The sequence below is a fragment of the Alexandromys fortis genome, unplaced genomic scaffold, assembly GCF_014885135.2.
Source record: "Alexandromys fortis isolate MF-2015 unplaced genomic scaffold, M_Fortis_MF-2015_v1.1 scaffold_62, whole genome shotgun sequence".
Classification (NCBI taxonomy): Eukaryota; Metazoa; Chordata; class Mammalia; order Rodentia; family Cricetidae; genus Alexandromys; species Alexandromys fortis.
In genome coordinates, this window is record NW_026067942.1 from 1,981,121 (window position 1) to 2,005,047 (window position 23,927).

A 23,927-nucleotide genomic window follows, 5' to 3' on the forward strand; every position below is an offset into this window, starting at 1 on the left:
TCCAAACCACATATTTGTGACCATGACAGTTAGTCTTCCTTCTCCTTGGAAAACAAGCCTGGCCTCAGCCTTCACACACTCCCTCTGTGTATCAGGGAGGAGAATTACGTTTCGACTTGGCAACCGGGCCCTGCCCGCGTTATAGCTACTGCTGCTACAGTCCAGATGAAGCAGGCTGGCCAGAGAGCTCAGACAAAGGGACAGGCATGAGCCAGCTTCCCTCACATGGCCAAGCACATGGTCAGCCCTGAGTGCCAAGCCTACAGGGGCACTGGGAAGATGACTGGAGGAGAGGAAGCCATGTTTGTCCATTTCAGTTCCAGTCCAGGCAGGCATATACCAGCAAGTAGATCTCATATTCCACTAATACCTAATTTTTCATAAGCAGGAAAGAGCCATTTTTAATAACACAGATTGTATAAAATAATTGATAACATCCCAGCTCCCAAATTCAGCCAAATGTGATCTCTCTGGCAGCAGATTCGTTTTCCTACCCTGCAGTGAAGGCGATGTTTCTAATCCTCTTTAATAAGGAGATTTACAGAAGCATAAAGAGCAGAACAAAAACCTCTACTTTCTGCCACATTTGAGGAATTAAGCTCAGAAAGATGGAGCAATGGGGACCAAGTTATAAAACAAACAGGGCTGAATCCAAGCTCTGGACTGTCACTGGTTTCTCTTTCATCTTGGGTAAGGCACCCACACATTCTAAAACTAACTTCTGTTTTTTTTTTAGAAAACTTCTGTTTGAACAAGACCATGTCTGAAGTCCTTCCCATCTCTAAAATCCTACACCATGAGCCACAAAGAGGAAGTCCATGGAGGACTATATCAGAAGGTAGAAGAAGTTTATGCTCATTTGGGCTGGGATGCACGGCATCTACTCTTGGGTCTTCTTGCTGAGTTATCCTGCTGTCCTCATTGAAAAAACTTGATAACATATTTAGCTCTGTGTTCACTTTGGGTTCTAGTCATAGAGATTTAGAGAGACAGATGTGGTAGTGAATAGCTGGAATTTCAACACTTGGAGATAGGAGCAGGATTGCCAAAAATTCAAGGCCAGCCTGATCTACATAGGGAGTTTCCGGACAGCTAAGGCTACACAATGAGATCCTGTATCAAAAAAAGCAACCACTAACAAATGGAGTTTTAGAGATAATCATCTTAAATATATAGGTTATATTTCACAACACTATTGAGGTTGGCATTATTACGACGAACTGAGGCAAGAGTAGAAGAGACAAATGATTCAGATACTTACCTTGGTATGCTGAGTGTCTGAGCTCCATAGATATGGGCATGCCCCAGCACAGAAGTTGGCATTGTACCCTTTGGGCTCATGGATCCATTTCCACCCAAGATCCCGCTTGAAATCAATGTAAAGAGGGCGAAGGCAGCAATTATCCTGCACATTTCTGTTAAAAGAAGAAGCAGTGGGGATTTGGGAGATGATTTCACCCTGTGTCTGGAAAGTGACTCATTCCACTCACAGCAAACACCGTGAGACTGGCCTTGCCGGCGCTCTCACCATCTCACATAATGCCAACAGTGAGATGCCACAGTGAATCCCTGAACTACTTTCCTGTATGTATTCTATACCCTGGCCTTCTTGTCTGTAACCTGGAAAATCAACATTCATCTTCAGGGAACTAAGAGTAAGCAAGAAGACAGTTGAAAGGGGCCGCGTCCTTCCTGCTCAAGAGCTGCCATCCAGCTTCTGCTGCTGTGGTGTGCACACAATGAATAAAATCTAACAGATATTTTCAGAGAGCCCCTGGAGGCATTCCCCTTCGAGACTGTATCCTATGCTTTGCCACCTGTTGCTAGATCAAGGAATGAATCAGAGTTCAAGAACTATGGAGCCTTGTTGCCATAATCACTGGCTCTGTCAACCAAAATAGCCTCCTCCATCTGTGACCTATGAGGTGGTGAGCACCTCATAAGGAGGATCCTGCCCTGATCCAACACCAATTGACATGCCAGAATGCATGGGTAAATGGGATAAGAGGGAGGAGTTGGAAGCACAAAGTGATGTATCGTAATTATGTTTTAACAAAAAAAATAAAATAAAATAGCTTGAGAAAGCCTTGGGGAGAATGTCATTACGAGATACAAAACCTTTACTGTCTATACCTGTCCTTGAGCAATGACTTCAATCCAGGTCAATATATGGAGGGGAAGCAAAGACAACGCTAGGATTAGCAGATGCAAACATTCGTCTTTATTTTCATTTCTTTACCTAAAGCAATAGGCGGCATCCAGAGCACGCTTCTTCCGCCGGGTGGACTGTTGTGACTCCAGTCTGTAGGAGGGCAACAACATTAGCAGGAGATGTGGGGTCTTCCCACTGTTTTTTTTCCTAGTGGACTTTATAGTTTTCTGATCACCACTGGTATATGTGGAGGTGCCATCAATACCTTGAAAAAACGCATTTGGGTAATAAACATTTAGCTTTACCTTTATCAAATATAAGCAGCAATATTTATATAATATAGTTCCCCATGCCTACGGTCACGAATGACAGTGACGAACACCGCGGCTGCCTTGCCTGGCTATCGTCATTCCCCACAGACACAGACAGGGCACAATGGGCCTCCCACAAGTGACAATGAACACATCTAAATGGGCCTCTTGTCCAAGGCAGTTCTGGGTTGAAGGCAGGGCTGTTACTGGGGAAAGTCACGACAGAAGAAGTCTTTGACCTATGGTCCAAGGGCAATCTAGGCAGTTTATTTTAATCCATCCTCAGTGTGGGCTGTGTTCACGCCCTCAGCAACAGAACCCACAGCCATAGAGCACGCCTTGTCGCCTGCTGGTTCGCTCTTTCCCTGAGACCATCAACCCAGAAGGCTTTCCTAATGAGCAGAACCCGAGCTGCAGCGAAATGGCCGTGAACTAGGTTCAAGGAAACAGAAGTCACCCTTACCTAATGCTATTTTGGGAAGCTGTACAGAAAGAGCTTTTTCATTCATTTTATGGCATCCTCAACACTTTTCTGATTCCATCTGAGATTTAGAAACCTGAGCTTCCCAAAGCATGCACAAGAGACTGCCAGTTTAAGCATCTAATCTCCACTCAAGAGAATCGTGGCTAGGTTGGAGACCAAAATAAATCTCTACACCTTCGGGGAGTGTTTTTCCATGTTCAAGGGCCGCTGAGAATTTCTAAAAGTGGACTGAGGTCCCAGGTGAGGTTAGGAGGGAAGGCTGGCAGATGCCACAACAGCGTGCGGCATGGGCCTCCCTTTCACCTCCTCTCCCAACAGTCCACTGTCTCTTAAGTCAAGTGACTTGAACCCTTGGCATCCTTATTTACTCTGTGTGTTGATGAATTCAGCTCAAAGGTGAGCAGGGGAAAGGAGAGCCTCCTTCTGCGTTTGTTAGCGGCTACAGAAATCTGGTAGAGTTGCATATAGGGTGCAGGCTAGAAAAAGGTGGTGTGCCCCAACACCTGGAAGGTGAGTTACAGAAACTGAGATGTGAGATCGTTCTTTTCTTTGGTGAAATGTGTTTGTTGATGCTTAAAACTTTGCTTAGTGGGTTAGAAATGGATTTCCTCAGCTTCCATGATGTAATTTTTAATTCCCCCCCTTCTTTCTCTTAAATAGTTTTATTTTGAAGGGGTATAGGAATGGAGGGTAGATACAAAGGGACAGGGAGATGAATGAAAGACACACAGAATAAATAAATAAAAAGAAAGATAAAAGTGTATTTCCTTGAATCCTTGCCATCTACTTCAATAATCTCAGCAGACAGGAAGCTGATTTGCTTAGGTGAGGAGTAAAGGGACAATTAACAGAGCTGTTGTTCACAGGGTTACAGAGCCGGCTTCATCACCAGGCGTGAAGCAGGGAAAGTCTGGAGTCTACTCCATTCTTCCAATCTTTTCCATTAAAAAAAAAAAACAACCCTTTATTTAATTTTTATTTGTGTGTGTGCACTTGAGTGCAGGTGCCCTTGGAGGCCAAGAGGGGTTGCCAGGTTCCCCTGAAGGAGGAGTTAGAAGCAATTGCGAGCTCCCTGGTGCGGGTTCTGGGAATTGAACTCAGATCCTTGGCAAGAGCAAGACCTGCTCTTAGTCACTGAGCCCTGTCTCGAGGCGCACTTCCTTCTCCCTCCCACCAAGCAGATCATCGCCCAGATACATGAAAGTGCCCATCCTTCACCAAGCAATGCCATTCTCACATGCAAACTGACTTCTGCCCTCAGAAGAGATTTTCCCAGTAAGGATAAAGCTTCAGTTACCTGCAAATCTCGCTTCGAGCTCTTCACTTTTATTCGGGATAATGTAATTATTAGATGGTACAAAGGTACAGCAGGGGCAGTGTAAACTGATCTTAAATCCCAGGTTCCTGTCTGGAAAACAGCAAGTTAAGGAAGTCATTTGTACGAGCGTCTATGTCTGGAGTCAGCTCACAGGCTGTTGGGGCCACATCTAGGAAGACAAAGGAGGAGCTTTGTAACCTTTATGGTGAAGCCACTCATGCACGGCATCGGTCACGTCGAAGGAGAGCCACTCGCCTTCTGCTCTCGTTTTTACAACCTTGCTGTCGATGTAGCGCTGGGTTGGAGACGTTAAGTCTTTGGATTTGAGGATCTGGAGCGGGGAAAGAGCAGGAGGAATCGCTCAGCTGGATGCTGGCAGCATGACCAAACCCAAACCAACCACGCTCTTCCAAGTCATTATTGGCACTAGCTACAAGTCTGGATTCGTGCAATGTCATCACAGCAGTGCGGTTCCATGCGTGAGAATGCGACACCAGGCCATTTGCTTGGAAAAGTATAGCTAGGAAAGCTGCTGTGTGTTCTGATAAAGATGACAGCCACCATAAAGGCCTGTGGCGAAAGAAAAGTGACAGCCATTCTGATTTTACTTTGCTGACAGAAGCTCTGTAAGAATCCACCATAATTTTTTTCTTTTTTAATATATGAAGCTTGTGGCTTTGTTGCTCTGTCTCCTTATTTCTTTAATCTGGGGATCTGGAAGATGAGGGCGCAGTTCAGAAAACCCACACCCTTTCTCGCAAGTCCTCAGATTATAAATAGAGGGAGAACGGGCTTGCCCCCGTTTCCTTAATCTGCTGGCGTTAAAATATGTGCCCCGCTTTTGAGGTAAACCTCTGGCTGGGATTTTGACTCTGAGCATGCTTTGTGATTTATGATGAAATCCTGCATGCTAACATCAAGGAAGGACTCTGGGCAGGAGCGGTTTAGTGCAGTGTGCCATTGAGAGTCTGGAAACGGATCCGCCCGGGGCACCGAGATGTCAGGAAGATAGTGAAGGAGCTGTGACAACAGACCACTCTAGGGTTTCATCAGGAAGTGCAACTCTGTGGTACAGACTTCTACAAGTCTGTTTTAAAACGATGGAGTTTTATGAACTAAACTGTGACCCTAAATCTCCCGGAGCTTTGGTGAATCCTATGTCCAGCTCGTTGCTTGCCTTTCAGCAGTACTGAGGGGCTTAGCCATACTGTTCTATACAGATCTTCCTGATTCTCAGTCTAGTTTTTGAGGGTATTTCTTACATAGGGATTTGTCCCTCCAGATCATGGAGTCATGCCATCAACTGGACAACATTTCAAAGAGTAACTCTCCACTGGTTCAAGAGCTACTAAATGACTCTCTAGATATCTAGTAGACATATTTGTTCCCTGGTTGCCTGCAAAACCAAAACATGTTACTTTCTAACTAGTTGTTAATGCATCCTCCAACACACACACACACACACACACACACACACACACACACACACACGTCTTCACAGTTTGCTTGAGATAATGTGACAACCAGTGCTTCCTGGGATAGTTGGAGTTAGAGCAGATTAACCCCTGGATTGACAAAGTACTATGGAGAAGGAAGAAGCAAGAGTTGGGTTTGTAGCTCAGGTACATTTATTTACATGCTTAGGTGTCCTCATGAACTTTATGCAAATGTAGTCCACAGGCCTGCCCCCATGGACAAAACCCACTAAATGGAAGAATGTAGGGGTGACCATGATCCTGTAACAGGCAAAAGGTGCTTTTTTACTCATCAAAGAAAACAAATGACTATGACTTGAGGGCTGGGTACAATGGACTCTGGGCTTAACGCACAATCCCTGTAAAGTAGGTGAAGCAAACGGAAAATGAGGGAGGATTCAAAGGCCGCCCCACCCCAAGCCATTTTACTACTTTGCTATGACAATCTGAGCGGGACCATGAGGTCACAACCTTTTCCATAGGGTAGAAAGAATTCAATAATCAAAGCAAAAGTCTTTGAAGAAGATTGTACTAAACCTTGATGCAGGCGGAATGCACACCTAGCCGAGGCTGACATGAAACATTAAAGGCTGTGAATCCTCTAGGGGTAAGAACTGTCTTGGGCGACTAAGACACAGCTTAGCCAACTGAGGATAAATGGTGCAATGTGCCCGAGATGGGGTAAGACGATAGAAACAATGGTGGAAGTGCGATTCCATCCACTTCCCTTCCAGACCAACGGTTCAGAGCACACCCAGATTCATCTGCTGGCTGTGGATTTTTCTCCTAATAGGGTCTTCTGTGAGGTGAGACATTGTGATGTGGTCTTTGTGCATATATTTTCTGTGCTCTTAGTAGCGTATTTATCTTCATACAATTAATACTTAGGGATATTACACAGAATAAAAACTCGTTTTTATACCTTAAGAAATTATATGTAAATTAATATAATATACTCATTTGATACTATATAGAACAATTTATATGATTATAAATTTTGCATGTAAAATTAAATGAATATCCAAATGTCTATGATATACATGATACATGTATATGACTCTACACATATATACACGCATATACCTAATATCCAATCTCACTAAAGACAAGACTATCATGATCACATTAATCAAATGGATGAAAAATATGTATGGGCAAACTGATAGAAAATTTTTTATTCTTATTACATTTCTGTACATGTGTGAGCATGTACAGAGGCATGTGGTGTGCTGTGGTAGGTATGGTAGTTAGGGCACAGCTTACAGGAGTTAGTTCTCACTACCACGGTGTGGGTCTCAGGGATTGAACTCAGGTCAGCAGGCTTGGGGGCAGACATCTTTGCTGAGCCACCTAACCAGCCCGCTGATGATATTCTTTTCCTTATGTAGGAGTAAATCTATATTATTCTGATTTCAAAGGGGGGGGTACAGGCTAGCAAAGGACTCTGGCTTTTTCTGTTGTGAAGCCACTGAACAGTTAGAGGTTGTGGCTTCCTCAGCCACAGAGCACTGGGGGGGCTCAGTCAATGGACAACTCACCTCTTTTGAAACCAGGAAAGGGCCTACTGGATTGTTTCTCGTATAGATTTAAGAGTCATGAAAAGGCCACGTGTCAACAACACCATGAAAGACAGGAGGCCACGTCATTCTGAGACAGAGAAATGACCACTTCTCTTTCTGCTTCTGTGTCTAGAACTCTCTGGACTACGACTTCTTAAACTCACTTGCAGTCTTAACTCCACTCTTCTCCTGTCCTCAGCAGAGGCAGGAAACAGCTGTTTCTCATCACTCAGGGAACAGCCCTCCTGCTCCTGAAGACTGTAACTAAGTCCCCTCACCATGCCTGTTTTCCCTCTCTCTAAGCTAAATAAATGGAGTCCCTTTAGACCGTGTTTAGAGGGGCAGACTCCCAAACCTTTAATCATTTGAGTGGCTAACAAGGACGAATGATGTTTTTTATAAGGATTCCTCCACAGGATTCAGGGTTCCTCCTCAGAACCGTCTACAAAAGTGTCTAGCCCCACCTCGCCACGGAATCTTCACTTCAAAGCTGTAGGTGCCGCTCCTCCATTTCTGCTTGCTCCCATTCTTCAGCAGGCTAAGTCAAGTCCAAGGGCAGATGTACGGGGCGTCAGCCTGCTGCCTCTGCTCATGGTCCCTTTGAGCCATCGCAAAGGGTGCTGGGGAGAGAGTTCCAGCAGTAAAGAGCCTGTCCTGCAAACATCATGGGGATCTGAGTTGAGAACCCTAGTGCTCACGTGACAAGTCGGGCATGATGGCGTGCATCTGTACCTACAGTTCCAGAGGAGACACAGGAGGGTTGCAGAAGTCCACCAGTCAGTCAGCCTAGCAGAATGGATAAGCTCCAGGGTCACTGAGAGGTCGGTTGAAAGGCAGAAAGCAATAAAAGAGCACATCCACTATTGATCTCTGGCCTCCACATATATGTACACACATGTGTGTGCATGCGTGCATACACAAACACACACACACACACAGAGACGTCATACAAAAAGGACTAAACCAGTCAACTTCCCATTATATTTTAGCCTTTGCTATCCGAGTCTGTCCATAGTTGTCTATGAACCAGGGCATCGTATGGGATCAGCTGCTACTTCCTTCTGGATCCAAAGCCATTTGTTGTGTGTTTCTTTCTACAACGTATCACAGCGGAGGTAATTTGGTGGATGTCACAGTTAACCAAGGCTGCCCATTCAGTTCAGAGTCTATCTCAGCTGGCCCGAATCTGCAACATGCTGGCTCTTCTAGGACATTGCTTCCTAATCACTCTGGCCTTGCCTGGTGAACTGCACGCTTAGCAAATGCCCATTGTGCATGCTTCCCAGCTGGCTGATGACACCCAGACTTGGTATTGCAATTATGCAAGTCAATTAAATGGCTAAAAGCTGATGATGTACAAGACCAAAAGAAAAGGGAGCTAGTACATCTATGAAAAATCAAAGCCTTCCAGAGGGTCTTCAGAATGATGACTTGCTGTAAGGAAAAAGTGTGGTTTTGAAAACAGTAGGGCAGTTCCTAAAAAAGAGTAAAGAGATCCAGAAAACCCACTCCCACCTGTTACCCATAAGAATTGAGAGCACAGATGCAAACAGATAATGTAGAGACCAATTGTCTTCGTTACTCTCCTCTTGCTGTGAAGATTCAGACACCATGACCAGGGTAGCTTATAGAAGAATGCATTTAATTGGGAGTCGGCTTACAGTTGCAGAGGGTTAGTGCATGTCCATCATGGTGCGTAGCATATTGCAGTAGCTATAGCTGAGAGCTTACATCCTGATGCACAGGCAGGAGGCAGAGAGGGCGAGAGACTGGACCTGGCATGGACTTTTGAAACCTCAAGGAGCAGCCCCTGTGACACACCTCGTCCAACAAGACAACATCTACTAATCCTTCCTAAACATCCTACTAACTGGAAACCAAATTTGCAACTACATGAGCCTGCGGTGAGGGGAGGGGATCATCCACAACCAAATCATCACACATTGTCCACAGAAACATTGTACACAGAGCCAAGGGGCAGAGAAAGACCAAATGCCCGTCAATGATGCATGGATAAGGGAAATGTAATAAATGCACACAGTGGACTATTGTGTGCAGCCAGGGAGAGACAGGGAATTCTGATATCTGCTGCCACATGGGTGAATCTTGACATTAGACTAAAGAAAAAAGCTGACACAAAATCAAAAGTATCTCACTCACATGAAAAGGAAGACCAGGAGAATTCAAACAGAAAGAAAGTAGGATAGTTGTTGCAGGGGTTGGGAGGACGGGTAATAAGTCATTATGGATAAATGGATGCAGGTTTGGTTTTGGATGATTAACAACATCACCAAATCTGGGCGAGTGAGACAGCTCAGTGGGAAAAAAGCCAATTTCTGCCATGGTTGACAACCCAGGTTTGATCCTAGGGACCTCCACAGTGGGAGCACCAACTCCCCCAAGTTGTCTTCTGATCTCAAGTTGGGCACCATTGCACACTCATGCATTCACGCAGGCACACACTCACAATGGGCACTATTGCACACTCATGCATTTACGCAGGCACTCTCACAATGGGCACCATTGCACACTCATGCATTTATGTAGGCACAGACAATGGGCACCATTGCGCACTCATGCATTCAAGCAGGCACACACTCACAATGGGCACCATTGTGCACTCAAGCATTCACGCAGGAACACACTCACGTTAAAATGTTGCCTGTGGTCAGTGGTTGCTAACCTCACAGGACTGAGAACATGATGCCCATAGCAATAAATAGGGACAGGCAAAAGGTGAATTTATTCTTTGTATATATTTTATGATAATAATTATTTCCTGATTTTAGGTGTGAGAGAGACAGCTATAAAGCAAATAACTAAACAAAATTTATACTAAAAATCTAGAAGGATCCTGCTCTTTGGTTTTCAGCGAGTTTCTTGAAACCTCCCTATTTCAAAGAAAGTAAAAGTTAAGAATTAAAGACAACAAATGCTGATTTGATTTACCGAAAAATATAACACAGATTAGCAATTAGCATAGCTATACAAAGACACCCTTCCACTCTCATAATAAACACCCACATTTTGCTAATGTTTCATGTCTCGCATTTCTTCATTTCAAGTTAAGATAATTTAAAGTTTCTCTCATTTTTATAATCCTGTGCATGTGTATGTTTGTGTGTGAGTGCATCTGTGTGTGCTCACTCATGAGTGATACAGTAAACACACAGAGGTCAGAGGACAACCCTCACAAACCTGACTCTCCTTCCATCATGTGAGTCATAGGGATCAAACCCAAGTCTTCAGGTTTGGCAGCGAGCACCTTTACACACTGAGCCATCTCACAGGCCCTATTTTTGTTTTCCTTTAAAGAGCTGACCAACCAGAGTTCTTCACTGAATCCATATCAGGGGTTCCTAAAAGCTTGAAGATGAGACTTCTGTCTTGGGCTTAGCTGCCACCCACAGTGCTGCCTTCGTTACCTCGCTGATATGAACAAGTTATAGACAATGTGTGCAAAACCCTCACGTCTCACCTTTGGCAAGGCTTTAAGTTCCTCACTGAGTTACAAAACCCCTACACAAAAGGATTCATTCATCCCTCCACCCCTGGAGAGCAGCCAGCTGGGAGTGACTAGAGGTGAAAGTCACCCTGTTACCGAATACTTTAGGGACTTACAAAAAAGTAAAAGTATAGTTGAAGATTGCAGCAGAGAAAAATCTTCACCGTGAAAGAACAGGACTGTAAATCAACTTGGGAATTTGGCCCCGTGCCAAGGGTGACATCTCTCCATGACATACCACAGCATCGCAAGAAGGTTGTGGGAATTGGACATTACTATCCACATCCGGACATTAATGACCCTGCCCGAGAACTGAGGGGTCGATTCAAGCAGTCTTCTAAGGGAAAGCGGGCTTTACAACAGGGCTATAGAGAAAACCTGCTCTGGCCTGACGGCTGCCAGCCCATCTTGCTGTGACAGTCATAATGTTTCCAGTGTTCCAAGTGTCATTAATGTCTAAGTGTGTTTAAATATGATTAGGGTCTCCAATATTATTAACGAATACCGATTTAAGTGTGCACTCTGTTGGCTGTGACCATGAACCTCTTGGATGTGCTTGACACCAAGCTATGCCCTTCTGAATCGTAAAGCTCAAGACTGGAGAGGCACTTCAGAGACCAGCTGATCCAGCCCGGCCAGCTCACTCCCAACTCTCCTTTTGTGCAGAGGCCTTTCTTTGTGACTTTACAAGAAAGGCCACCTGCCACCTCTAGACATTTCAAATTCTCCAGATTCTACCTCATCTGAACATTTCCACCAAGCACGCTCAGGAAATCATTACCCCTCTGTCTTGTGGCTGTGCAGTCAAGGGAGCTCTACAAAGGTTTCCGAGTTTGTTTTGAGTCCAACAAAACCCTTGTGCAATAGACAGCACGGCTCTGAATTTCCCCATCCTCTAGTTAAATGGGGAAAACCTGAAGGACTCTGCGCAGTGGCAAAGCCTGGGAGGAGGAGCCTGGATGCGTAGGGAAGATGCATTTTGCTTCTCTAGTGAAATGTGAAGTTCTCTCTCTTCTCCCAAGACATAACAACCCCAATCACAAGAAGCTGTTTTTTTCAACAGCTTCCTTCAGGTCAAGTTCAAGATGCTTCACTGTTAATGCTCCTCTGTCACCCCCAGTCCTGGGTACTGACCCAGCCTTGTGCTTGTTAGGTAAGTGCTCTATCACCGAGCTGTATCTCAGTCCCTCTTATCTTTAACTTCAGAACCGGGTCTCACTAGGTTGCTTGTGCTGGCATTGAACTCCTTTTGGAGGCCAGGCTGACTTTGAACTTGCAAGCCTCCTCCCTCTACCTCCCCTCTTGGGTAGCTGTAGTTTAGCTCTGTGATACCAGGCAAAGCTGTCTCTTTCATATCTCTCTAATGATTAGTTCTTCAATCAAGTCCATATGGGATCTAGAGCATGGGAAGAACACAGAACATGGTGAATGTGGTCTGGGGCATCTACATTCCTTGCTTGGGGCACACTCTTACTGCAAATGACTTTATTTGGGCAGTAGCCACATTCATCGTCCATTGAGTCAGTAACCTCTATCTCAGTGTCTGTCTGTCTGTCTGTCTCTTTAGCCCCAGCCTCAGCGTTGGCAGTTTCATAGGATGAGAACCTAAGAGCCTGTGTTTGCATCACATTCCCGCATGACTCAGGAGCATGGGAGCAGGAACACTCTGGACCTCCCTGCTGTAGTCTACTCTTATGGAATTTATATTTTGATCACAAATATAGATGTCTTCCTTTCAGCTTTGAACTTGATTATTCTATCCAGGTTTTTAGCTCACTGGATTCTCTCTGAATGCTGTTTGCCACTCAATCAATCTATCTGTCTATCTGTCTGTCTGTCTGTCTATACACACACACACACCACACTCATATATGAGTATATATATACACACATCTTCCTTTTGGCATCATACCTTCTACTGCTTACTCAATGACGTCATCATGTTGCTGTCAATGCTAACCATTGTGACACCCAAACCAGAACTGTTAGATGCAGTTCCTTCCTTCCTTCCTGGCTGGGTGTCTCTGAAATCACACTTTATGGCGCATTATCTACAGCAAAGAGAGTGGGATTTCAACTACTGAGAGAGCCGTAAGGCCCGTTTAGTCTCTCTTGCCTGGGTGAAAGGACCCCTTCCTCCCCCACTCTGTAGCCCTGGAGGTTCTCTGTGCACAGTGCCCTTGGGGATTTTGGAGTCGGGCACCACCAAGCTCTCACTCTCTAGACCTGTGAGCTTTCAAAACCTTGTAAGTTTCAAAAACTTACATATTAGCTAAAATGTCATGAGCTGTAATTCTTCTGGTGCCTCCGTGATTTTATGTGACCATTTTGTCATGGACACTAGTCTGACAACTACAGGGGACCCGCCCTCCTCCATGTGGTCCCATCTTACCTAATCATCCCTGCAGTGAACGACTTGAAAACCAGATCATAATTTAGGAATTAGTGCTTCAGTATGTCCGGGGGAGGTGGGAACAAACTCACAGCAACAATGAGATCACACACCATGCTGTGGAGGGAACTCTGAAAGGTGTGACCACACTGTACAATCCTCCAGAGAAAGACTGTGCTTTCTGACACTTTTTTATTGCCCTACTCAGCCTTCCCCTGGCGCCCTGTTCTGTGTGGATTCCCATCACTAACAATCCTAGAAACACTTGGTCAAGTGATAAGTAAGTCCCTGAGCAACCAGTCTTTGAAAGTGGCAAATGAAAACTCCCTAGGGTTTTACATACAGTCGCAGACCGACCACAGAGGTGACAGATATCCCAGAAACAGAATGGCTAGGGTCTGTGATAGGACACTGGATGAGGCCCTTTCTGCTATGTTACCCATTACGGGGAGAATACAAACAAGGGGAAAGCCGAAAACAGAACTGCCAAGTAATGGAGAGTGGAACTTTCTAGAGAAGCAGAACTAGGCAAAACGAGCTTTTCTCCTCCAGAGGCAGAAAAGCAGTTCTCTTCCTGGTCACACTGGGCCACTTTAGGGGTGACTGACAAAGCAAGGTTGGCATTATTAACCTTCTGGGGTGGCTTAGCAGACCTGGTACATACTACTACTGCTAACACCATGTCCTGTAATTGTCACGGCTCCTTTGTAATTGTACCCTTCCAAGAAGTCCTAAGTAATGGATGCCTGGCAAGGACATCTCTGGAGTCAGCAGTTAGCCTGCCACAGGCATCAGCTCTGCAAGAAAGAAGAGAGTGAAGACAGACTCTTTTCCAGTGTTGCCATAGGAGTGCTTTCTCTTTGTAGTAGCTCATTATCCATCTATGGTCTGTGTAATCAAGTACACCTGAGATCAAGAAGAACACAGAGAATCTATTTTTACACTAATGTCACCAGATTTGTGTTCAGATCCCCACCACACACACACTCCTCCTCTGTGATGGAAGCACCTTACAATTCTCATTGTTTCTCCTCCTTTCGTTCATTCTAGAGATGGCCTTTGTGCTGTGGCTGCACACACATAGGCATAAAGGAGTAAATTCACTTCTCCAGGTCTAAGGGGTGAAAGAGACCTCTGTCACTTGAAATCGCCAATGCTGCTGCTCGGAGGAACATGTGAGGCCATCACAGACATCACACAGCTTAGAAGGGATTCTACCAGACTTAAATCACACCGGTTCTGGAGAGAGAGAGAGAGCGTGCAGCACAGCACTGGATGGCTCAAGGTCACACGTCCTTTGGTTGGCTGAACTTCCTTACTCCCTGAGGCTGTACCACCTAGCCCAGTACCTTGCCAGAGAGGTGGATGAGTCTAAGATAGGCCCACAGACTCCCTGGGGCTATCTTCTGATTTTCTTTTCTGATTCTCTGGTCTGACACTGACTAACACACCAGGTTTGGAGAACACATTTCTAACAGCATCTTTCTATTTACTGGTGCCTATTTATGTGTGGCCCGGACTATAATTTATGCACATATTTACATTCAGCTGAGTGTTTTTCATTAGTGGTTGGGGCTATTTAGTCCAAAGCTTAAATGAGTCAAGAATCAGACTGTGTTTTGTTTTAAAAAAAAAATAGAGAGAGCTTAGAGGTTAGCTTCTTAATTGGCTTCCTGTTGCAATGACAAATCCCGGAGACTGTGTTCTTTGTAAAGCAACGAGATTTATGTGGTTCATATTTTGGGGGGTGGAAAGTGAAAGCTTAGGCAGTCAAATCTGTTTGGGTTCTGCCGAGGGCATGTGAGTTACATCACAGCATGGTGAGAGTATGTGCCAATGTGGCATGAATGACCGGAGAAAGTCTTACTTCATAGTGTACGAAAGCCACCCACCATGATTGAGGGTATTGCAGATGAGAGAGAGAGACAGAGAGAGAGAGAGAGAGAGAGAGAGAGACAGAGAGAGAGAGACAGAGAGAGAGACAGAGACAGAGACAGAGAGAGAGAGAGAGACAGAGACAGAGACAGAGACAGAGACAGAGACAGAGAGAGAGACAGAGAGAGAGACAGAGAGAGCACATCCAGAGGGGTCTGGATGAGTTTAGAGCCTAGAAAAAGAGAAATAGTTGGGCACGGTCAGAGCAAGGGAAGTAGGGAGAATAGCAAGAGAGAAAATATCTGGAAAGGAAATAGTAGAGGAAGGTAGAAGAGGAGGGTTGCCCTTATAAATAAAAGAGGGGGCAGTCAGGAACAGCCTGGGGGATATCATAGTGGAGCGGGAGGTGGAAGGGCCAGGAAGCTAGTGTGGGTGCTTTGGAAAGTATAACAAATAAGGATGAATAGGTACTGAGGAGGCCTGGAGGCCAGCATGGGCTTTGATATGCCGGTAGGTGCCAGAGGTATGTATGTGTCAATGGAGAGCAGTATGTATGTGTCAATGGAGAGTGGTATGTATGTGTCAATGGAGAGCCCGGGGGAAATGACTCCCTTTGTTAATGGGACTCCCTTTCTCACATTCCTGAGGAACGCCGGTTTTCATATAACCATCAGAAATCCTTCTGTAGTCCAGCTTGAATTGAGCTTAAACTCAATTTTGGACCAAGTCAGTGGGCCTGCCCTTTGGGGGGAAGTTGGGGTACCCATTGGACCTGACACATAACAAGTCACTTTTGGGTAAAGAGTAATTCAGTCTTACTAGACCTAATCCCCATTATACCATGGAAATTAACCACTGTCCAGGATCTTCCTTCAAGGCACTCATTTCCCACTCTGCCTCCTTTCTTCAGTGCCCCACTTGTCAACACCCTTCCACTGGAGATCATGTCTTAAGTACATGGGCCATTAAGGGACAAACCATTCCTAAACCCAAGAGTATCAATTCCATTAACTTGTTACAGAATCTTATTTTTTTAAGCCTACATTGTTATTATCTACTTTGCCAGCTGCTAAAGAAATAACAGAAAATGGGTAGGTAAGTCCATTTCTTTCTCCATAAATATTTGGAGAGAGATCGTTAAAACCAATGCAGGACATTTTCCAAAGCTAAAGGAGTGAGTAATGGTTCTTAAAGAGCCCTTTATGACGTCACACATTTATTTTAACAATGATCTTGTTATGAAACTTTTCTTGCCTTCATTCAAAAGCACCTATGAAGTACTCATGCAGGCAAGCATAGTGGGGCCAGGAAAAAAAACACCTGAAGATGGAGGGACCACACGATCGAGTTCATCCGGTGCTTTAGAGCATCAAAGAGGAAACCACAGCTGAGGGGGGCTCTGATGGGAAGCTGACCCTGAGGGGACAAACAGGGTAGGTCACAGCACATCATAGACGTGCAAAGACCTAAGGTACTGAAGAGAGCCAGGCACATGGATAGTTCTAGAAATGCATTATGGGTAGAGAGAAGCCTTGCCAGCGAGTGAGTGGAGTGGGTAAGAAAGTCTAGGGACTAGAAGAGGGGAAGTTCAGAGCAGTCCAAGGCAGAAAGGAGCACGATTCAGACAAGCACAGCCACAGAAGGAGGCTGGAGGGGCCCAACTTTATAACTAATTGAAAACCGGGACCATCACCGTCTGCCTCATTGTTTAAACTCTCCAGGAGAACTGTGGCCGTTGTCAAGGAAAGAGAAGTCAGTAGCACCTTTCAACCATCCAGAATAGCCCTTGAGGAGGCGTCCTCCAAAGCTGTGATCTGAGCCTTCTTCTAGACCAGAAGTTCCATCAACAAGACTACTTTGAACTTTCTCTAAATGCCAGAGTCACAGAGTAAGCATGTGTTCTCCCTTAAAAATGACTTTGGGCTCGAGGAGGTTATAGAAAAGTCGAGATACTAAACATTTGCAGCAAGGTAAAAAGAACTTTACTGAAAATCAGTTCAGAAGGAAGCTGGAGAGATAGCTCAGCAGCTAGGATCTCTTCCAGGGGACCCATGTCCTGTTCACAGCATCCACACTGGGAGGCTTACAAATGTCTTTAACTTCAGTTCGGGAACTCTGATGTCCTCATCAGGCCTCCACGGGCACCAGGCATATGTGGTGACATACACACATGTAAGCACACACTCATACACACAAATTAAAAGGTTAAAGATCAATCCGAAATAGAGAATCTCTTTGTCAGATGACGGGCCAGAAAGCAGTAGGGAGAGGGAGGATAGGGATGAGGTAAAGGACTGTTCTTCAAAACGACAAGCAAGACACATCACAGCCCCCAGCCCATTCACTGTCTTTGGAGATTTATTCAAGCAAGCACACAAGCCATAAAATGGCATTTGATGGCCAACCCTGTTACCCTACCCTGCTCTACTCATGACAGGAAACAGGTCAGACCAAGTCCAACCAGACAGCATCGTAGTGATTTTCTAATCGCATGCTAGTTGGAGAAGAAATATGGCCCCGCCCCAGGGGGCCAGTAAAACCCAGATAATGGCCCACCTCTGCCTCAGATTTGCCACACCTGGAAGGCACATTACCTCAGAGACTCTTTCAAGAAAACCTTTCCCTCCAGTTCCCAAGGTAGAGGCTCAGGGAGAAGAGGTGTTTGTTGGACACAAAAGCTAATATGGAGAAAGATAGGAAGCAATAGCAAAGCCAGGCCTGACTAGTTGTGAAGCTCTTCTCCTCTCTAAATGGCTCCTGAGCAGACAGTGTGGGAAATGTTCCTTAGGGAAGCCCTGAGGCAAACTCATGGGGGAGCAACCAGGAACCAGACTGTGTGCAATAGGGACCACAGGGCTCAAGCTTTTGTTATCACACATGGGAACCAACTGTAAAGTAGAGACATTGTTATACAAATGTCCAAGAGAATGCTGGGGAAACTACGGTGGTAATTGCTGGGGAGACAGAGCCTCAGCAAAGTTTCCATGCATGAGCCCTGGCCCATCTCTGACAAGAAAGGTGCTTGTATTTGTATTGTATCAACTTGTAATAGTTCTAGCTGCAGGACTGTCTGGGGATCCCCAAAGAGCAAAGCTCGGCCTTCAGCACATGTGGTCCCGATGCCACAGCCATGTGCTTTCTGCTGATAAGGTGAAAAGGCCGAGAATATGGCTCCTGGAGTCAGATAGCTTGTGTGGGAATCCAGGCATGGCCCCTCTAGCCCAGTGGCCAACAAAGTCACTGAAGTTCACCAGGCTCCACTGTCCCTGTTTATACAGAGATGGCATTACTACCTTTTCTAGAGTCTTTACAAAGAGTGAATGGCTCTTTTTAGACACATGCACACACACACACACACACACACACACACACACACACACACACACTAGGAGAGAGAGAGCACTTATGCAACATGGTGAATACTGTATGTGTTAACAATAATTATCAATACTGTTCTCTTGTCCTTGGGCTATATTATGAAAAAAGGAGTAATAGCACTATTAATAGTAATAGTTACTATTGCATGATCAGGGATTTTTTTTAACCCAGTCAAGAAGGTTTGGCGTCCGTGCGACTCTCTGAGCCCCATCTACTTATGAGGCTAGCTGACGCCGAGTAGCATCATGACTTAATGGAAATGACAACAATTCAATGTCCTTAGGAGGCAGGCATGCCATTTGATCACTCTGGAAACCCTGAGATACTGATGGCCTTGTGTGGAGAGTACTTTTTACACAAGATGGCTGTTTTGTTTGTTTATTTGTTTTGGAGGGGGGTTGAAATGGTTACTATGCTGTGTATGTCTCCAATGTGGCGCCAGAGGTGAGGTCAGTCTTAAGGGGATTGTGTGCTGTAAAATTCCATACAACAGCAGCACAGTATAACTTTTTTTTTCAGTAGCATATTTTGCAAGTCTAATTTACCAGACAGTCAGGTTTTCTGGCTGACCTCTTTTTTATTTTATATCCCCTTGGGCAATATGAGAAATGAAAGCCGAGCTCTCTCTCTCTCTCTCTCTCTCTCTCTCTCTCTCTCTCTCTTTCTCTCAAACACACACCTCTGTCTGCCTGTCTTACACACACACACACACACACACACACACACACACACACACGGGATGAGAAGGGAAGAAAGGCAGTTTTCATGAACTCCATTAGCACTGTCTCCCAACAGTAGCCAGGAGCCCCCTCTTTCACATCTTAAGAACCCAGGTCTCTCCAAATGCAGGTCTAGGCCATCCAACATCTGACCTAGCTTTCAACCTAAAGCCTCAGAGATGCGCATTTCAGAATCTTGCATAGATATATAGACCATCTGCTTAGATAGGGATGACTTCTTCTCACTACTAAAATGGTTCAATTATTTTGATCCATAAACATCAATTCTCCATTTCATCCTTAAATATAAAAGTTTAATACCATCTACAGTTTGAAGCGAACATTCAATGGATATACATGATTTGTGGTTGCGCCACTGTTTCATGGCTTTGCCACTGCTTTCCTTCAGCAGTGAGAGCCCAGGCTGCGGAGAGCTGGGTCCCTTTAGGAACTATGTTGAACAGAGAAGGAAGGAGACCAGAGATAGAGAGGGGACAGCTTTGGTTTTCCTCTTGTCTAGGTTCCGATGGAGTATACTGAAGAGGGGCACTCTCATGGTACGTCCGTGGAGACGGCAAAGCTGTGTGTCTTTGTTCCCCAGAAACATAAATGGTGCCAGGGCCTTGCATGTCCATGATCAAGAATCTCCACTCCTCTTAAACCCACTGTGTTTGTTTTATCTTAACACATCCACCACCTGCTGGCTCACACAGGTCTGTCTTTAGGCTGCCTGGCAGCACCGCTGGCCACCTCACACCAGCTCCATGTGAGGAGGTGGCATTTTGGCGGTTTCTCCTCTGCGCTCTATTTGATAGGAGCGCAGTACATCACCCCGTGGTCTGGCTCCAGCTCCACTAGTCTGTAGCTAATGAGCTAATGTAAAACAAGCTGCTTCCCGAGTGAGACTGGGGAGCGCCTGGTTCCAAGGTCTAGGCTCTCACGTTTCAGCCAGCGGGAGAGCTCTGGGAAACCACCTGGGTCCAGAAGCAATTGCCCTTTTCCTTCCCAGGAAGAAGCAGAGTCTCCAAGAAGGGAATCATGGGTACTCCTTCTACAGAGGTCTCAAGGGACTACACACTAGGGAAATGACTGGATCTACATGCAGATTTACACGCAGGTGTACATTAGTGGGTGTATGAGCATGTGATCACACACACACACACACACACACACACACACACACTCACACCCTCTCTGCACAGCGCCCTGAGGAATCCCAATATATTGCAATGCATCTTCCAGGAATCAATCTCAGCTGACTTGGAGCCGCTACAGAATTCTCTAGGGAGCAGAATATCAGAAGACCCAGAGGTCATAGGGCATCCAGAAACTTTAGGGCTTGCTCTCTGAATAACTGAATTTTTCAGCTAATTTAAGATTGCCCCATTTAAGCACAAAACCATTTTGCTGTTTTTTTTTTTCAAATTGATATTTCAATGAGTTTGGATATAAAAGTCATAAACCTATTATATGTGTTCAATTCTGTTCCTGTTAGTTAGTCTCATTGCTGCAGCTCAAGGTCATTGTCATAAACATCAGGGGCTGTGCTTGGCTAGAAATTATATGACCAAAGGCTGCAAAGACACCACCGCCCTTTCCACCCCAGTGACAACTAAAGTGGATGAAAACAACAAAAAATGGGGCTTCCCGTAAAGGGTCCAGAAGCAGAAGTCAGAGAGTGGCCAGAGAGAAAAAGAAGTCCTCAGCAAGCCTGTTGGCAGAAGCCATTCTTCAAAGCATGAGGCCTGGGGACCAGAAAATAGCTCAGCAGCTTCTACTGCAGGCAACAAGACATTAAAGTGTACAATGTCAAGTGGCTGAACAGCATCAAAGAGAATGGTCCAGGATTCCATCCTCAGCACAGCAGCACATCAGAGTGATGTAATTGAAAAAAAATTAAGGAAGAAAAGAGATACTAGGAGTATAAATGTATTTGTTTCTTTGGGTCACATTGAAATGCATCTGATGCCTTTAGCAACCTGGCTGCTTTTCACAGACACCAGTATTTGCTGATCTCCCAACACTCACTCTACTCTCTAGACCAGTTTTCCTTGTTTGTTTGTTTTTCCTCTTCTGGCTCTCCAGATGTATTAGTTTGATTTCTTTCACTGTGATAGAGACCATGACCAAAAGGAACTTGGAGGAGGAAAGGGTTTATTTCATCTTACACTTCCAGGTCACACTCAATTGAGGGGAACCTAGGCAGGAACTCAAGAACCTGGAGACAGGAACTGAAGCGGAGGCCATAGGGGAACATTACTTACTGGTTTGCTTTCCATGACTTGCTCAGTCTGCTTCCTTATACCATCCAGGACTACATGATCAGGAGGTGGTACCACCCACACCCATCACTAAGTAAGAAAACACCCCACGAGCTTCCCGTAGGCCAATCTTATGGAGGCATTTTCTCAGTTGTGTCCCCTCTTCTCAGATAATTCCAACTTGTGTCAAGTTGACAAAATCAAAGCAAACAAACCAAATAACCCAGCCAGGACACAAGGGGAAGAACAAATCTTTAGGATTTGCCATGAGCAGAATAGAAAAGACCAGGAGTCTTGAGAGTCAGAACCAGATTCCTGTGCCATGCCAGCTGCTTCTACTCTTGTGACTCTGACTTGTCACTTAATCTCTGTTGTGGAATATTAGTTAAGGATGTGTTACATTTGCTTATGCTGTAGAATATTTGTTTAATGATGCAAAGATGTGTTTCATTCTTTCATGTTGCATTTGTTTAACTCTGTGAAGCTGTGTGCCTTTGCCTGTCTAAAACACCTGATTGGTCTAATAAAGAGCTGAGAGGCCAATAGCTAGACAGGAGAAAGGATAGGTGGGGCTGACAGGCTGAGAGAATAAATAGAAGGAGAAATCTGGGAGGAAATGAGGAGCAAAAGAAAGAGGAGGAGAGGAAGACTCCAGGGGCCAGCCACCCAGTTACACAGCAAGCTAGACAGACAGAGGGAAAGAAAGGTATACAGAAAAAGAGAAAGATAAAAGGCCAGAGGCAAAAGATAGATGGGATAATTTAAGTTATCAATTGACTTAAATTAATTAGAAACAAGCCAAGCTAAAGCCAGGCATTCATAAGAATAAGTCTCCGTGTGATTTATTTGGGATTTGGGTAAAGAGTAAAAGAAACAACCAACTACAAATCTGAAATTCAAATTAGCATCTTTCTCTCTAAAGTGGAGAAAGAAGAAGGCAGAAATAATACCAGACAGGGCAAGGGCACAGTCCAGAGGAGTCACATGACTCGCCTCTGCTGAAGTGGCCACAGTACAGGCGGGAGCACAGACACAGACATGCCCTGTATAGACGCGGGGCTGGCTGGCTCAGTACTGTCTATGAGACATGAGCTGTGCAAAGTGAGCTCTTGGAACCCATGTGAAGACTCAAACACTCATACTAACAATAGGGTCCAGCCTAGCAAATAAGAAAACGCTCTGCCTGCCCACTCCACAGCTAGTTCCTGAGCCCTCCTTAAGAGCTGTTTATACATCCTCATGAACTCACAGACGACAGCACGTCCAAGTACAGTAATTTCCCACTTTCATAATGAATATGAGGAAAAATCTTCATCTTGATTATCTGATTTTCCAAATCATTAAAACCCAGGAAGATGAGATCTTTGCCATCTAGATATCAATTGCTTTCTTTCTTCAAGTGAACTCACCTGTGAACCACACTGCTAAACCCTAAGGAGGGATCTGTTCTTAAACTCCTTCCGCCTCTCTGTTTGGTCTCTACTGTGCCTGGAGGTCACCTTCTCCTGGTTTTTCCTTACCGGAACACCTATCCTGGGTACATGCAATAAGCCCACCAAGCATCTGACAGTTTAGCTTAGTGGGAGAGTACTTGCCCAACATACACAAGGCACTGAGCCTGATTCCCAACAAAATCAATAATATAAACTGAATTGAAATGCCCGTCCCTACAATGCTGCTACTCCGAACGACCCCTCACCTTGTTTTAATACACTTTAATATGGTTTTGGAAGCCTGTGTGAGCACCCAGCTCCTTGCGGGGAGTTCCCAGCCTCTGCCCTCTACACCTGCACATGCTGTTCACACGGCATGAGTCATTTAACTGTGAGTTTGCACATCTGCCTTCCCCACCAGATGCCAGGCTCGAACAAACAGCTTCATAATGCATATAGATAACCTGGGGACCTCCTTAAAATGGGCCAGGTCAGGAAGGAGCGTCTGCACGTCTCATAGCTCCTAGCTCACTCGAGCCTCGGCCCCACACACTTTGCCTGAGCCACCAGATTCAGAGTAGGTGCCTGAAATTTCAGGGGCCCCGTCCCTCATCTGTGTTTCAATCAGATGCCCAGCAGCTCCCTGACAAGATGAGAGGGCAGACGTCAGGGAGGCCGGCAGGATGCAGAACAGCACATACACACGTGGGCTAGATGGCAGTACACTGGGGGATCAGCTTGTCAGAGGGAAAGCAAACAGTGAGGCGGGAGACAAGGCTTATAGTGAATAGGATATGGGAAAGAATGGCAGAGGCAGAAGGGAAGAAGACAAGGGAGAGGTGAAAGAGATGCAAAGGAGATGGGGGGGAGCCCTGGTTAGCTGCCCTGTGGACTAAAGTCTCCCGAGATGGGTACTCTAGTCCTTACACCATTGAAGGATGATACGTAGTGTTGGCGCTCCCTTCTCTGTCTCTTTCTGGCTGAGCAACGAGGGACCTGCTGTTTCAGTAAGACTATGAATGAGCAGGACTCATGTCACAGGTGTGCAGAAGACAATCCGGCAGT

General features: G+C 45.3%; 1 protein-coding gene across 3 annotated transcripts in view; it reads right to left on the minus strand.

Moving 5' to 3' along the window:
- The window catches only part of Tgfb2 (transforming growth factor beta 2), an 82,100-nt gene that overhangs the window by 4,361 nt on the left and 53,812 nt on the right, over positions 1 to 23,927 (minus strand). For 2 of the 3 annotated variants that reach the window (XM_050148220.1, XM_050148219.1), the window contains 4 exons: positions 4,464 to 4,596; positions 4,245 to 4,355; positions 2,240 to 2,417; positions 1,262 to 1,415 (listed from right to left, as the gene is read on the minus strand). In XM_050148220.1, the coding sequence (XP_050004177.1) occupies positions 1,262 to 1,415; positions 2,240 to 2,417; positions 4,245 to 4,355; positions 4,464 to 4,596 (576 nt within the window). The remainder of the gene's footprint in view (positions 1 to 1,261; positions 1,416 to 2,239; positions 2,418 to 4,244; positions 4,356 to 4,463; positions 4,597 to 23,927) is intronic. The other variant, XM_050148221.1, reaches the window with a different exon arrangement.